The following is a 14,084-nucleotide window of genomic DNA, read 5'->3' as shown; positions in this document are numbered from 1 at the left end:
CCAAGAAAACCAGCATTGGCATTTCCAGTTCCTCAGACTCTTGGCCATCAGCATGTTGACTAAAACAAGGCTCAGTGGTGGCCCAAAGCCCCAGCAGCTGCCTGTGCTGTTATGTTTGTCTCGGCCTTTTACTGGTGGTGCTTGAGGAGCAGGCTTTTGTTTCCCTCAGGAAATCAGGTGTCCAGATTGAGCTGCTGCTGTGCTGTTCCACTGACTGATTGAATCTTGTCCCTGTGTCCTGGCAGCAGAGTTTCAGGCATGGACATTGCCTGTGAGCTGAAGGGCAGTGCTGTGACCCTCTGCAGTACCAGCACTTCTGCACAGAGCTGTTTGAGATGTGGAGGAGTCCTGGGTTTTACAGTTTGGGATCTGCTTTGGTTCCTGTTCTGTAGGTAACCTCACATGCCCTAACCCTCCCCACAGCACAGTGCTCCAGGACTGCCTCTCTTGGGACAGATTAGCTGTGGGATTTGCCTTTGGGCTGTGGAAGGACTATGGGGTTTTCCTTTGGGACAGGCACTGAGAATTTGGGGCAAGTGGCAGTTTTGGGTTGAAATTCAAGTTACCAAGATCATTATAGATCCTGCTGGTTTCCAGTTTTCTCTGTACTCTGAAGTCATTCTGGGTCACAGCCTGTTGTTGATGTGGAAAGGAGAATCTACAGCAGGTCAGTAAGGCAGAATTTTAAAACTCCACATACCAGAATCCCCAGGTGTGTTTTGGTTTCTCCCATAGCCACGTTTTTTGTGGCCTGAACTCTGGACTCACACAGGGGCTGAGGGGGGTCTCTGGTAACATCCATCCTGTGCTGAGTCCTTGTAGCTGTGAGCATCCACCTGGGGTCAGCAAGTCTTTATTCGTGTCTTTCTAACCAACACAACCAGGATTAAGCATCTAAAATGTTTCCAGTCCAGTTTCACGCTTTCTGAAATCTGAACAACTGTATTGTTAGCAATATGAACCACCAATCATTTGGAGTTTTTTTTTCCCCTCAAGCCTTTTCTAAGAGTTGCAAATGGTTGGTTGGGTTTTGCAAGGAAATTTCACTGAAAATAACATGGGCTATAAAATCCTTTGTGTGTGTTTTAAATAATCTTTAGAACTGCTTCATTTAAGAGGTAAGGAATTGCATTCTAAGAAATCATCATTTTTTCCCTCTATGATCCATCTCTCTTTGTTCCCCACACTGTTCTAACATTGCTAAGATAATGGTCTGTAATGCTTTTCCTAGAAATTCTGCTGTTACTGACTCAGATAATGGAGGGACGTGGATGAAAGCAGCTTTTCCATTGCCATAATACAGAGAAGTGTAGTAGGTGTAATCACAGATGTACCTGCAATATTAAGAACAAAACAAAACCAGGAACCTGAATTAAGGCTCAGTAAACCTTGATTAAATTTAAATATTCTAAGTAGCCAAACCAGATCTGGTTTATGAAATTATTAAGAACATATTTGCTTAGTGGATAAAGGAAATGCTGAAATAAACCAAGTTTGAGAAACAAATGTTGCTTATCTGATGGTTTGGTTTCTCAGACACCCACCCACAAAGAATTTTAAATAAAAAAAAAAAATCACAAGACAGGCATTCTTGTGGGGTGGGAAAGGTAACACACCCTGCTGGAAATTACAACCATGTAACACACTTTTTGTCTAAGTCATAAAATCTCCCTGTCAGAAGGGATTTTTCTTATCATTCCACCTTTTAAAATTCAGGTGCAAGTCTTGAATTTAAGGGCCAATATTAACTGATTTTTCTTTAAAACAAAATAAAAATTACTATTTTGTTTTCCTTTCTAGTGAAGACTAGCTTAGTAGAAAATTGCTTCAGTGCTACTGGAACACATAATGAGATCACAGGCCTGGTTCTAACAGTACCTGTAGTTGCTGTTCTCCAGTGTATCTATTTACATTTTGTATCCCTCCCAGCTGAGAAAAATAGATTAAAATCTGCTAATGGTCGGTATTGCTTTCAGACTCTCTTAATAGCTGAGGTTTACTGGAGTTGCTCATCACAGGGTGTGCTATGTTGAAACTTGTTTCTTTTGGAGTTTACAAATATCTATGGAAAAATATTGCTGTAGTTTTTCATGAAGGCTGCTTTACATAAAATTTAAATTCATCCCAATTTCATACTTGTGCCCTTCTGAAGACTTTTCTTCAGAGTGGTTTATGTTGGAGGAGAGGTCATGGCCAAGATTCCCCAAGGTTAAATGAGCTGATTGAGTTGTTTCTGTGAGCCCCTGATACGCGATGTTTACCTTCCCGCATCTCTGGAAAGGATGATATCAATCCCTTCCACTGAGATGTTTCTCCAGAGACTCTTCATATTAATTGTAGATTCAATCTTTTCTGGGCCATCTAGCACGCAGCAGGCACCTTCTGGGTGAAAACCACAAGCATCCCTCTCCTGGTAGCCTTTGTTCTTCCCACACTGCTCCAGGATGATGAGCGCTGTGGCGGAGGAAGCCAGCCCAACATGAACTGTAAGCTGGTTTTTCCCACCAGAGTGAATAACAGGAAATTAAAAATGAGATCTGCTTTTTAAAAACATGTGATGTAAAAGTGCCAAGCATTATGTGAATTACTGGCTTCAAGGTGGGGAGTTTTGCTCAAGTCTAAAGAAAACTTTGATAAGGGATTATAAATGAGAACAAAATTAGGCTGTAGTTTTTGTTGTGTCTAGTCAGGGCTGCAGAGCTGTAGTACCTTTTTTGCAGTTTATGGTAGATATTTTCCTTTCCTTTGTTCAGCATCAGTTATGCTGTTTAACTGGCACGGGGTTAAACCAGCATGCTAATTAGTGTGTGCTCTGACTTTCAGCTTGGCACCTTGATCAGAGCTTTCAATAGTCCCTTTCCAGAGTTGTTTGATGTTTTGCAATACTCTCTGGGAGATTTTTTTTTGTATTCAGGGAAAGGGAGGAAATTGTGTAACTTCATCATTACCCACCAGTGGCTGAAGAGTTGTCCATATCTTGCAGACTTGCTCCTTTGCTTTTTGGTAAACCACTGGCAGCTGCATGATCCGGAGGTCGATGTTTTCACCAAGGCCTCTCTTGGACAGCTCCTGTGTTTACAAAAAAGCCACTGAAGACTTGAAGGAGCATTGGATTTCTGACTGTGATAAAGAAACTGGGCTGATTCAACTGAGAAAACACCTGAAAGAGCAACACCTTAGCCCACGGCTCCTGAACACTGGTCTGCAATGAGATTTGTTTTGTGGTTGCTCTGTCTCTTCTAACTGGAAGAGATTAAAATGTGCTAAACAGTTTCCTAATGTCACATCCATCCGTGTGGAGCCCTGGTTGTGTTTTCCAAGGAGATGCTCAGTCTCCAGTGGGTGGGAGGGGTTATTGCTTTGGGACTGGCCCCTGGGGAACCATGAGACAGCATCTCTCAGAAAAGCTCCACCCTTGAAAGCATCTAATAGGCTTTGCTGAAGGTAAGAGCTGTTTCTCTGAAAGATCTGGTAGAAAAACTGCACTCCCAAGAGAATTCACCTTAAGCATGACTTTTTCACTTCAGGGGCATGAGATCTGCTGGTTTGACCAGGTTCAGGTAAGCTGTGCTGAAGGTCACTGTCAACATGAGGAAGTCACATTTAGAACGAGTTTAATTTATTTTTTGGTCTAGAATGTTTCTCTAGTAAAAGGAAAAGTCACTGAAATGTTACTTCTCTGTGCAATTATGTACAATTATGTAGCTGAATTTCCACACAGGACCAATTTTCCCAAAGAAAAAATTGTGCCCAGAATTGAGGTGAACGGAACAAAGGCACCCTTCAAAGCAGCAGGTTGGCCAGGTAGTTGAACAATGGTCTGGAGAATAAATGTCACATGGAAGTGACTTGAAATTATTTTGTCAGTGGAACAGGGCTAACAAACAAGGCATAGGCCTCAGCAGAAGGTAAGCAGCTGCAGTGGCAGGATGCAGAAGGAACTCATCTGAGGCAGAAAGTTTTGTCCCAGAAAAGTAGAATGGTGTTGAATTGAAAATACCTGTTCCATTTGAGTGAACCACTACCAAGGATAGTGCAGGTAAAGATTTTAAGGGGGCACAGGCAAAAGTGGAGGTGTCTGATTAGTCCAAGAGACCTCTAACTGTATTCAGTGTCATTTTCTTCTCAAGTTTTTGTTTCTCACTCAGGATACCCACGCAGATGAGGCCCACAGTTCTGGGAAATTTCTCCTTCAACACTCGCTTCCTATATAAACTGTTCCAATTTTCTTGTCAGCGGAAGCATTGATTAGCTGTGCTCAATAAACTATTTGACACAAGCAAGGAAACAATGCCTGCAGGGAAGTAAACACATTTGGAGGATAGTGCCAGCCTTTTTTCCTGCGGGCATTGACAGTCTTTGAGAGCCCATTGCATCATCTCGCTGAAGAATGCTGTACTGTGCCTGAGCCTCCACACAAGAAAACCCCAGCTGGTTCACAATTAGCATTTTCTTTTCCAAAGCATTTGTAATTTTTACGTTTAATGAGATTGTTTCTTTTAAACTATAAGGCTTAGAGGACTCAACTACCCCTAACTTTGGTGCAGAACGTGGAAACCCAAAGCCACAGCTGTAATGCTGTTCTTCTCTTGTCCTTTCTGGGTCGAGACATTCTGTTGTCACCAGCTGTCATGGCAGAAACACACAGAAATACTTTTGTGCAGCACCAAACTGAAGCTGGCCAATAGCAAATGGCTGAGAATTTGTGTAAAGGAAGATGGTTCTCTGTGTCCTAAGCAATTTCAGTGTGTTGTCAATAATGTCTATTACTGTGTTGTCCAACAATCCCAGCCATGGGCTTACACCCCTTAGACCAGATGTTGTGTAAACATGGAGCAAAATAAAAAAAAGGTTGTCCCTTGTCTTGGCCTTAACCAGAAGCATTTTTTGCATTTAAGGTGGGAGACTGAAGCTGGTTAGAGGAGGGTAACTGCACCTGGAAACCAGAGCTCACACTGGTGAGTGAATTCAGTAAACAAGTACCTGTCTTTTGTAGTTGAAACAGGAAATTTCATAGGAGGAGAAAAGTTTTGGAGGACTGTTTTGTGGGGGAAATGGTTTGAAAGAAAATATGAAGATTCCTTTTTTGGGAATGCCTTTTCTAGAAGGGAGAAGAAATCCAACATTATCAGCTGCTGACCTTGAGCTGTTGTGAGTTGTGCTCATAATCCTGTCCACTGGTGTTCTGGCCCAAAAAGAAGTGATTTGCACAGCACTGTGCTCAGGTTGGTGCTGGAAACACTGTATGTTGGAAATAGCTTGAACTTCTAGAAAACTCTGGAAAACATTCCTGATTTTGCCTGAGTTCTCACTGATTTGGGTTGCTGGGAAGGTGGTTGCATGTGTTAATTTTGTGAACTGCTTGTGTTGTTGCAGAAAGGAAACCAGAAGGTTTCAGTTGCCCCAGCCAGACTGCAAGTACACGGCAAACAAATGTGTTTTGTGTGGCTGGTTAGTGGGGTTTTGTTTATGTGTTTGGTTTGGGGTTTTTGGTTGTTTTAAGTTGTTGGGTTTTTTCTAATCCTGTAGATAACCTTCTTAAAACTCCAGGGATGTAAGAAAGTTCCAAAACAGAAATGAAGGCACTAAATAGCAATGTCTTAGTTTCACAGATGATGAAACTAAAGCAGAGAGGGAGAGAGACAGATTAAATGACAGATTTCCAAAGATCACATGGTCAGTGGCAGGATGAAAAACTGCGCTGGGAGATCTGATCCTTATCTCCCGATAGCAGACATAGTTCCCAGAAGCAGTTGGAAATGTGACCTGTTCTTTGCACTAACAGTTTAATTACTATGAATGTTGTCACTCAACTTGCATTTGTGCCCTATTAACTGGGGACTGTGACCTTGATGGTGGAGTGCCCTGATAGGTCATTTTGCTGCCAAGCTGCAGACAGGACTTTCTGGAGGAGACACATCAACAGGGTTGGATCAAGGGTTATTAGGTGGGACCATCAGTCTGTAGCATGGAATAAATAAATCAGGGGATCTGGGATTCTGAAAGTCCAATGTGGTGCTGCAGCACTAACACATCGTGGAACTCAGTGTGATCTGTAAATACCTGCTGGTGTTTTCTGTTAATGAGAATGTCCTGTGCTTCCAGAGTTAAAAGTGTTGCTGGCAGAGCTTTTGTGCAGATTTTAGGCACGTATTTCAGGTGAATGAAGTTACAAGAACTATGAGAAACTTAGTGAGACAGGTTTCTAAAAGATAACTTGTCTTTCTAGTGCTAGACAACCATCCTGGGCCAGGTGATGGTGTCTATAAGAGCTCTGGAGCTTTTCTCCATGACCTTGGATTGACAGGTTTGTCTGCACTTTTGGGTCCATTTGATTCCCTTTTCCCTGAACACTCGAGGGGTACCTGCTGAGGAACAAAAACGCCATGGATGAAGAATGCAATGTTAATGAATGCCTTGTGTGAGAGTCTTGTGCTGTGATGAGAACTTGGGTCCATGCAAAAACAATGGGGTATTTCTCACGTTCTGGGAAAATTATATCTTCATATTCTAAAAGAGGAAATTCAGGAAAAATCCTCTTTTTAAACCAGTAGACACAGAGATTTGTAGAGTTTTACTCACATTTATCATTGGATTCCCAAGGACTTCAAGGGAAATTGGCTTATTAACCAAAAAGGCAGGTGAATTTGTAAGGGAAATAATATTTTTCTGTGTGTCCAATGAGGACATAGAAGGGATGTAGCTATTGGAATGGGCTGTGTGCTCACTGAATCAATCTCTGATCTTCCCTATAGCAAGAAGAGAGTTTCAGGAGCACAGCTGATTCCATCAGCAGCATCTTGTGGAGGAGCTTAAGGAAGCAGTTGTGCTTCCTTAGAAGTAAGTATTGCTCACAGAAGGGCAACCATGGTTCTTTGGCAAAGAATCCATTCCAAAAGCACGGAGAGTGTGGCTATGCTTTGGAATTAGGACACTGGAACTGTTAAATGTATTTTTACAGGATTTCAGATGCCTTTGGTATGAGGACCCTTCTGGGATGTGAACTTTTAAGACTGCATGTATTGACATTACTTCATCTCTGAGGGTGCTGTGGTGTCCAGGTTTTTGATAAGCACCTACTTCATTTTGGGGTAATAATTAGGATAGTTCTGGGTAATGCTACAAAGGCATTAAGCCTGACCAGTCGTATTTAGTAGGTCTGTTCTGGCTGCTCAGCACGTTCCTGAGGATGAATTTGAGTGCACACTTGTGTGGCTCACAGCAAAGAGACTTGGCAGGAGGGTTTTATGTCACTCCAGCGATCCATGTGGGTACCCCAAGCCAAGACAGGATCACTTCCAGATGTAAATACTAAATTTTGCTATCTTTAATATATGTACATAAGCTTCCTGAAGATCAGAGGGGCACTCCTATGAATGAGGCCAATGGAACAATACCATGAGATTGCTATTTAGCGTGGAGAAGCCTATCGAAATTCAAAGTACTTCCAGATCTGCAGCAAATTTCTCTGAATTGCCTGAATTAACCACCTTTGCCAGCGAGTAGGAAACGAAAGCAGCATCCCCAGTCTGAATACAAATTAATTCCACATAGAGGGTGCCACATCAGAGGGAAATGGATTTGTTCTTCTCCATGCACAAGAACTGACATCTGTTTTGTTATGGAATGCTGTGGCCCTTCTTATGTAACTCCCTGGCATAGCCAGCTCATGGCATTGTTACAGAAAACTCATCCCATTGGTGCATTCTCGCTTGAGGCTGTCTTGCTTGCAGATAAAGAACATGCTCTATTTTCAGCCAGAAGAGGATGATCTTACACCCAAAATTAGAACCAATAGGAATCAGGAAATAATGAGCAAGAACACTGTCAACTGACAAATATTTGTACATGGCACATCTCAAGTTGGAGTTAAGATAATTTATGGGTCTCCTGTCATGACTGGGGTGTGGAAAGGTATCACAGAAGTATTTTTGTTTCTTGTTAGCCTACAAGGATAACATCCCTCATGACTTGGAAGGGACAATAGATTTATTCTACCAAACACCAAGCTACACTCAGCATTCTTCACCCAACAAAACTAGAATAGAAAAGGTGTATGTTTTGGTGGAATTGCTATAGCTTTGGTCTTTGGAAAAACATACTGGCTCCTTGTTTTTCAATCATCTTGGCTTGAGTGCACTTCATTTTCAAAACAGATATTCAGTAGCTGTCACCAAAATTTGTACTATGGTTATAGTCCTGTACAGCCATCCCCTTTCTGTCATTACTAATACTTTCCTATGGCTAACTTTCTCATTTCAGTGTCCAAAAGAATTAAAAAAATGTATGGACTTGTTTCATAATAGGAAACAGTCCCCTTGGTTTGCTCTACATGTCCTTTTTCCATTTTACCAGTATTATCTGTCATTTCTTGCACATTTTGGACCAATGCTGCAGTTCAATTTTACTACTTTGACTGTTCCCCCACTAGTTTCAGATTTCATTGTGTAACCTCCTTTCTACCTTGGGATTGCTAAAATCTTATGTGAAAGATCCTCTGACAATAACTCTGTTCATAGGTACCTTATGAGAGTAACTGAACTCCAGGAAAGGCTGTTGTCTGTGACAGGGATGATGAATCAGTTGATGGTGAATGCCAGGTATCCAAACCATGTCTTTGTATCCCCCAGCTAAATTTGTTCTAATACACAGATCTAGGAAACAAGAAGGAATTTTCAAGACTGCATCTCAGACTTGTTACTGCCAGTCAAGGTGTATGGAGGGAAAAAAACCCCTCTGAATGACCTTGTTTTCAATTTAACTGTAGACTTCACTGTAATTTGAAAGTGGAAGCCAAAGCTGAAATGTGAACTCACACTTAGAACTGGCACAGTTTAGGTTCTGTGTTCCTGAAGCAGCCAGTGAGAATTCAATAGGCTACACTTGTGTGAGAAGGAAATCATCTCACACAGGATAAAATGAACTGTGGTAGGAGAGATGATCAGTTTACTGAAGACAGACATAACCTGTGGCACATGCAACAGTTGTAGAGAAGGCACCCTGGGTAAAAATAAATTTTTGAAATAAAGAATAGTATTTTGAAGTGCTTAAATAGCACCAAGAATAATGCAAGTAAAAGAACATTTCATTTCTTCATTATCCTCTTTGTTCCATGTTTGGTGTCTGCTCCATGAGGCACAATTCTGCTTAATATTAGAATCATGACAAGGTAATGGAAAGCCTAAAACCAGTTTGTGTTGGGATCTCTGAAAAATAAAATGCCTCCCTCCCTCCATTTTTCTTTTTTTTTTTTTTTTATGCCTACCTTCACTGCTTCCCAGCTAGAATTAACCAGGTATTGTCTGAAGGGACCAAAACCTGAAAAGAAAGAAAGATAGTTTAAACCTGTGCTTACTCTGCAATTGCAGATTAGATGCACACACATATTTGATCTTTACCTTCCTATTTTTGGTTATGAAGATTGAGTTTTTTACATAGGATTTAGCTTTTATAACACTTAGGGGAATAGTATTTTCAATTTGTATATTCACTGATAAAAGAACTAATCCTGCAACTTTCATTCATGTCAAGGCTTTCTTATCAGAGAGCCTTAACTGGAGCTGGTTAAATGTAGTGAAACCAATAGGACAGATCATGTAAATGATGATTTTGGGGAAGGATCATCATCCATAGAAATACCACTACTAAAAGTTATGGTATTAAATACTCCCAGGTCACAGTTAATGTATCATTCTTATTGTTAAAGCTTATGAAGATAAAGGTATGCATATTTAATGAAAAAGTTTGAAAGAATAAAATTTATTTAATTTGTAATTTATTTTAATCGCAGGTAATGAACACTTACAGTTTGCTATCTGGGAAATGTACTTTTTTGTGATGCTGGGAAAAATGTCTTATTTCACATTTTCCCCCAGGAAGACAGAGGAGAAAAGGGGAAAGAACACTTAGACTCCAAAGTATTTCATTCAGTTTTATGCAGCTTTTTTTTGTGAAAGGATTTTTTTAATAAAAAGGGAAAAGACCTAATTTTGAGCAGATGGGCATTTTGTCATTAGAAAGTTTGATGGAAAACTCCCACTATCTTTATTAATCTCAATTAATGTTCTCAATACAGAGTGCTGCCAAGTCCTAGATGCTGGGTGTCAGGAAAATGAGTTTCTGAAATGGCTTTAATGCTATAACTCTTAAATATTTAAAATCCTTAAATGGACAAGTAAATACTTGACAGCAGATGATTGCCATTTTGCACAGTGAATGCTATTTGTATGTGGAGACAATTAAGCCTAAATGCAGGCTTATGACAGCTTAATTAGCGCTAGGCTTTAAGCATTTCTTAATTTGTTAATATTTATTTCATAACTGCTCCATCTTTTCTCTTTAATGTTATGAAAAGCTTATATTTTTGACAATATTTTTTACAGGTTTGAGTTTCTCCTATGGAGAGGGAACAAAGAAAATGGTGCTCATTTTACATTTTCAGGAAACATAAAACCCCATTAGTCTCGCTCTGCTTTGAGAGCAAAATTCTGGTGGCACCTGCTCCATTTTGGAGCTGCAGATGTACAAGTTTCTGTACCTGTGTGTGCAGAACTGCAGAATTATAATAAAGTTATTAAGTAGCTCAGAATTAAACACTCGTGTCAGTGGTGGCCCTAAGAAAGTACTGCTTAGGATAAAATTGCTATGAAAAATGACTGAATGTACAAGAGTTTTATTGCAGTATCTGCAGCAATGTGAAGAGGTAACTGGCTGAATGTTACTGGGCTCCACATAATAAACTGGGCTCCCTGCCAGCAGGTCTATATTCTGAGCAGGTGAAAATGTGACAGAGACATGCTGTGATAATCTCTGTAGTAGATTAAAGATGCATGTGTGTCTTAACTAGTCTGAAGCTTTTTAACCAGGGAGATTTCTGGACATAAATGGTGATCTAAAGAGAGGAAAAAACTAAAAGGGTGCTAAGAAGTGTTCCCAACAAGGGTATGTGCCATAAATATCATAGGAGAGAACCAGACTGTCAGCCTTTTAGGAGGTTAGCAAGTATCTCTTGACCTCTCCTGCACTCCCGTCCAGCTCATCTGCAGTTAATGTCTGGAGCAAGCCAGACTAGTTCTGCCCATCTTGCAGCTATTAAAAAAAAAAAGTGTTTAATTGAAAACAGCAAGATGCAAATCTCTTTGATGTAGCTTCACCCTCCTTCCTATGTCCTCAGATGACCTGCAGTGGAAAATTATCCAGCAACTCACATGTCAAGATATGTGTAATGATTGCCCTTAGATGAGCCAGTGGCAACAAGAGGAACAGCGAGCAGCAGCATTCCTTAGGAGCTTTAACCTTTTAAAGCTCAGGACTCTCAGAGCTGGTGGTTCTGCCTCTCTGATGCTGCAGCAGTTGGAGCCAGCAAGAGAAACTCCAAATTTGGTCCTTGTGCTGCATGTTCAGGCATGTTCCTTTGGTATATTTAAATGGAATGGTTTAGTTTAGCAGTGATGAGGCAGCATCTCCTGTTTAAAACTCCCTTACCTTGCCATGAAACTGAGCCCCTGAAAGTTGCCATGTGCTGCTCTAATTCTGGACACTGACTGTATGACATTGTGATGCAACCTGGTTTTCTTGCTTCAGAGCGTCTTTTGGGTAAGCTTTATCTAATAGTAGCCTGCACTGCCTTGAGCTATGTGGTTTGGATCAGAGAGAATGTCAACAAAGATTAAAACATGGAGAGAATGAACAACAAACCAAACTGGATGGCAGTAAAGAGGGCAGACTGCAGACTGTTTCCTCTAACATGCATCTGAGTTTTCTTAGGAAGGCACAGCAAGTTATTTTCCATTTGGAAATGTTACTATGACCATTTGCTACTCTTTTTCCCTCCAGGAAACTTTGTGAAAAGATTAAGCATGCGTGCATACCATCTCTGGCTCAAAGAATAAAATAAAAATCTTACCAGTCACCACCACAGTTCTGGAATTCGAATCCATGAAATCTGATCTCCAGAAGGTGCAATTTTCTTGGGTTTCAGTTCCAAACAGTATTATAATTCAGGTATCTGTGGCAAACTTCATTTGGGGCACCTTTTTCCTTCCAACTGTGATGAGCCTGGCTTCATGTGACAGGGATGATTTGTGACTCATGTAACTTTTAAAGCAAAAATGATTACGTACCTATTAAAGATAGAAGACTGGCTGATTGGGACTGCCCCAAACTTTTCCTTTCCCAGGCATGGAGTATTTAGGAAAAAGTGGAATAGCTTAAAGAAATTTCTTGGAAAATATCCAGCAATATTTTTCATCACTTGTTTATGTGCACGTAAACAGAAAATTAATTGAATCAGTTTTATTATAACTCTGTGGGTATTCTGGATTTAGCAGTTGTAATTCACTTTAATGGTGAGGAATGACAACTACAAAAACTTATCTGTCCATTTCCACTGTTCTTGGACTTTTTCTTACTTAAGCTCAGGGGTAACTTTGCTGTTCCTCTTCACAGCACTTATCTGATTTACTGCTCTTGATCTTTATCTCAGGCTTGTTATGAAAGAGTCCAAGCACTGTACACTTTTCAAACTAAACACCAACAGGAAAATATGTGTATTTGCTAACCCAAAACATTTACTTGGTAATATCCTTTAACAAGCAACATGTTAGAAAATCTCACTCCAACTTGTAAGGTCAGAGGAACTCTAGAAGATGGATTATGGCTTGCTGAAACTGGTGAGTTTAATAGCTGGTCTGTCTTCATTAAAGTGGAGCCTGGGAGCCAATGGGGGGGCCCTGGAATCAAAACATATGCACATTGTCACTGCCCAAAACAAAAGCATATGCAAGTTCTCTTGGGAATTATAACTATGTGGGCAGAGGGTTTCACTGGGTCTTGTTTTGAGTAGGAAGTGTGTGTGTGTGTGTGCTTAAGAGGGAGAGGGAGGGGAGAAATAAGCTAAGAATAGAAAGCCACTATATTATCTCAAGAGAGCTGGTAATTGTGAGACCTTAGGGAAAAAAAGAAAAATCTCTGAAGAAATCCCTTGAGTTGGGTGGTGGCTGAATGAGGTTTGGAGCCATGACCTGTGTCTGTCATTTAAATTGTCCTGTGCTGAGACACACAAAAATGTCTGGATTCTCTTTATTTAAAAGACTCTGATACCACCATCCATGTCTTCCCCTAACACAACTTGCAGAATTAACTTTTGCTGACTGCTGGGGCTGAAGGAGGTTCTAATACAGGAAAGAGAGCTTTCTGCAAAAAAAAGTTGCACCACTGCAACTGATTACTTTTAAAATCCTACAGTCCTTCATACTCCTGTGTCAATCAAGATTTTTATCTGTTAATTTTTCTGCTTGACTAGTCATTTAAACACTTCCTATGATTCTGAGCAAGGCAATGACATAACAGTGTTCTCATAGTTATTTTTGATTTGTGTTGGTTTTTTTCTTTTTTAGGAAAAAAAAAAATCTAAGTACAGGGTGGTCCAATGAACAAAGAATTTGTAAGGAATAAGGCGAGATTTAAGGTCTGTAGTTGCTTAGTTAATTTCCAGAGTGAGAATTTTTATTTTCTTTGGGACATGAGAGCTGCTTTATACATATAAATATGAAAAGTATTGCTCGAGTGCAGTAAAATATTAGGTATTTAATTAGATATTCTTCCAGTGGGGAGATGTAAGTCTATTAGTTCCATGCACTCTGAAACAACTGATATGATCTGTTTGGAATGTAATACTATTCTAAAAGTTTTTACAGCTGGAAAAAAGAAGTAGAAGAAAAATACAGAGTAGCAAAGATTAATTCAGTAAGCCCTTATGAAGAAGCTGATAGAATTTTGGAAGGGGGGAGAACTATTGTCTTCAGTAGTTAGTCCTTTTTCATAAGCAGATGTTTGCTGAACTGGAACTAAAGATTCTGAGACTTTTCCAGTGTTGGTAAACACTTGTGCAAGTGTGGGAGGAATGCTAGTGGTTTAAATAAACCAGTGATTTAACACAGACCACTGAAATTAATTTTTGCACTGATTTCATTGATTGCTCTTGTTCCCAAGCATTGTGTGCATCGCAGTATACTTGTAGAAATAATGCATTTATTGCAGCTGTGTCACACAGTTAAAACAAGAATTGAAAATTTTGCATTAGG

The 14,084-nt window shown here is 40.2% G+C and overlaps 1 protein-coding gene across 1 annotated transcript; it reads right to left on the bottom strand.

The window, feature by feature from the left end:
• Positions 1-146: 146 nt before the first annotated feature.
• PGPEP1L (pyroglutamyl-peptidase I like) lies at positions 147-12,768 on the bottom strand. The gene is made up of 5 exons (XM_015639442.2): positions 11,906-12,768; positions 9,266-9,318; positions 2,953-3,069; positions 2,262-2,491; positions 147-1,334 (listed from the first exon to the last, which is right to left on the bottom strand). The coding sequence occupies exons 1-5, from the start codon at positions 11,937-11,939 to the stop codon at positions 1,145-1,147; spliced, it is 624 nt and encodes a 207-aa protein (XP_015494928.1). The 5' UTR covers positions 11,940-12,768; the 3' UTR covers positions 147-1,144.
• Between the last annotated feature and the right edge of the window lie 1,316 nt (positions 12,769-14,084).

Source organism: Parus major, chromosome 10 (assembly GCF_001522545.3).
Source record: "Parus major isolate Abel chromosome 10, Parus_major1.1, whole genome shotgun sequence".
NCBI classification, from domain to species: Eukaryota; Metazoa; Chordata; class Aves; order Passeriformes; family Paridae; genus Parus; species Parus major.
This window is presented reverse-complemented; position numbering and strand designations above follow the sequence as displayed.

Bases quoted from the DNA above. Each gene is read 5' to 3' on its own strand.
- PGPEP1L (XM_015639442.2), bottom strand. From the start codon at position 11,939: ATGGATTCGAATTCCAGAACTGTGGTGGTGACTG. The intron at 3,070-9,265 runs GTAGGCATAAAA...TTGTAAACACAG, and splicing joins CTAGCTGGGAAGCAGTGAAG to GAGCTGTCCAAGAGAGGCCT. The intron at 1,335-2,261 runs GTAAACATCGCG...TTAATATTGCAG, and splicing joins CTTTCCAGAGATGCGGGAAG to GTACATCTGTGATTACACCT.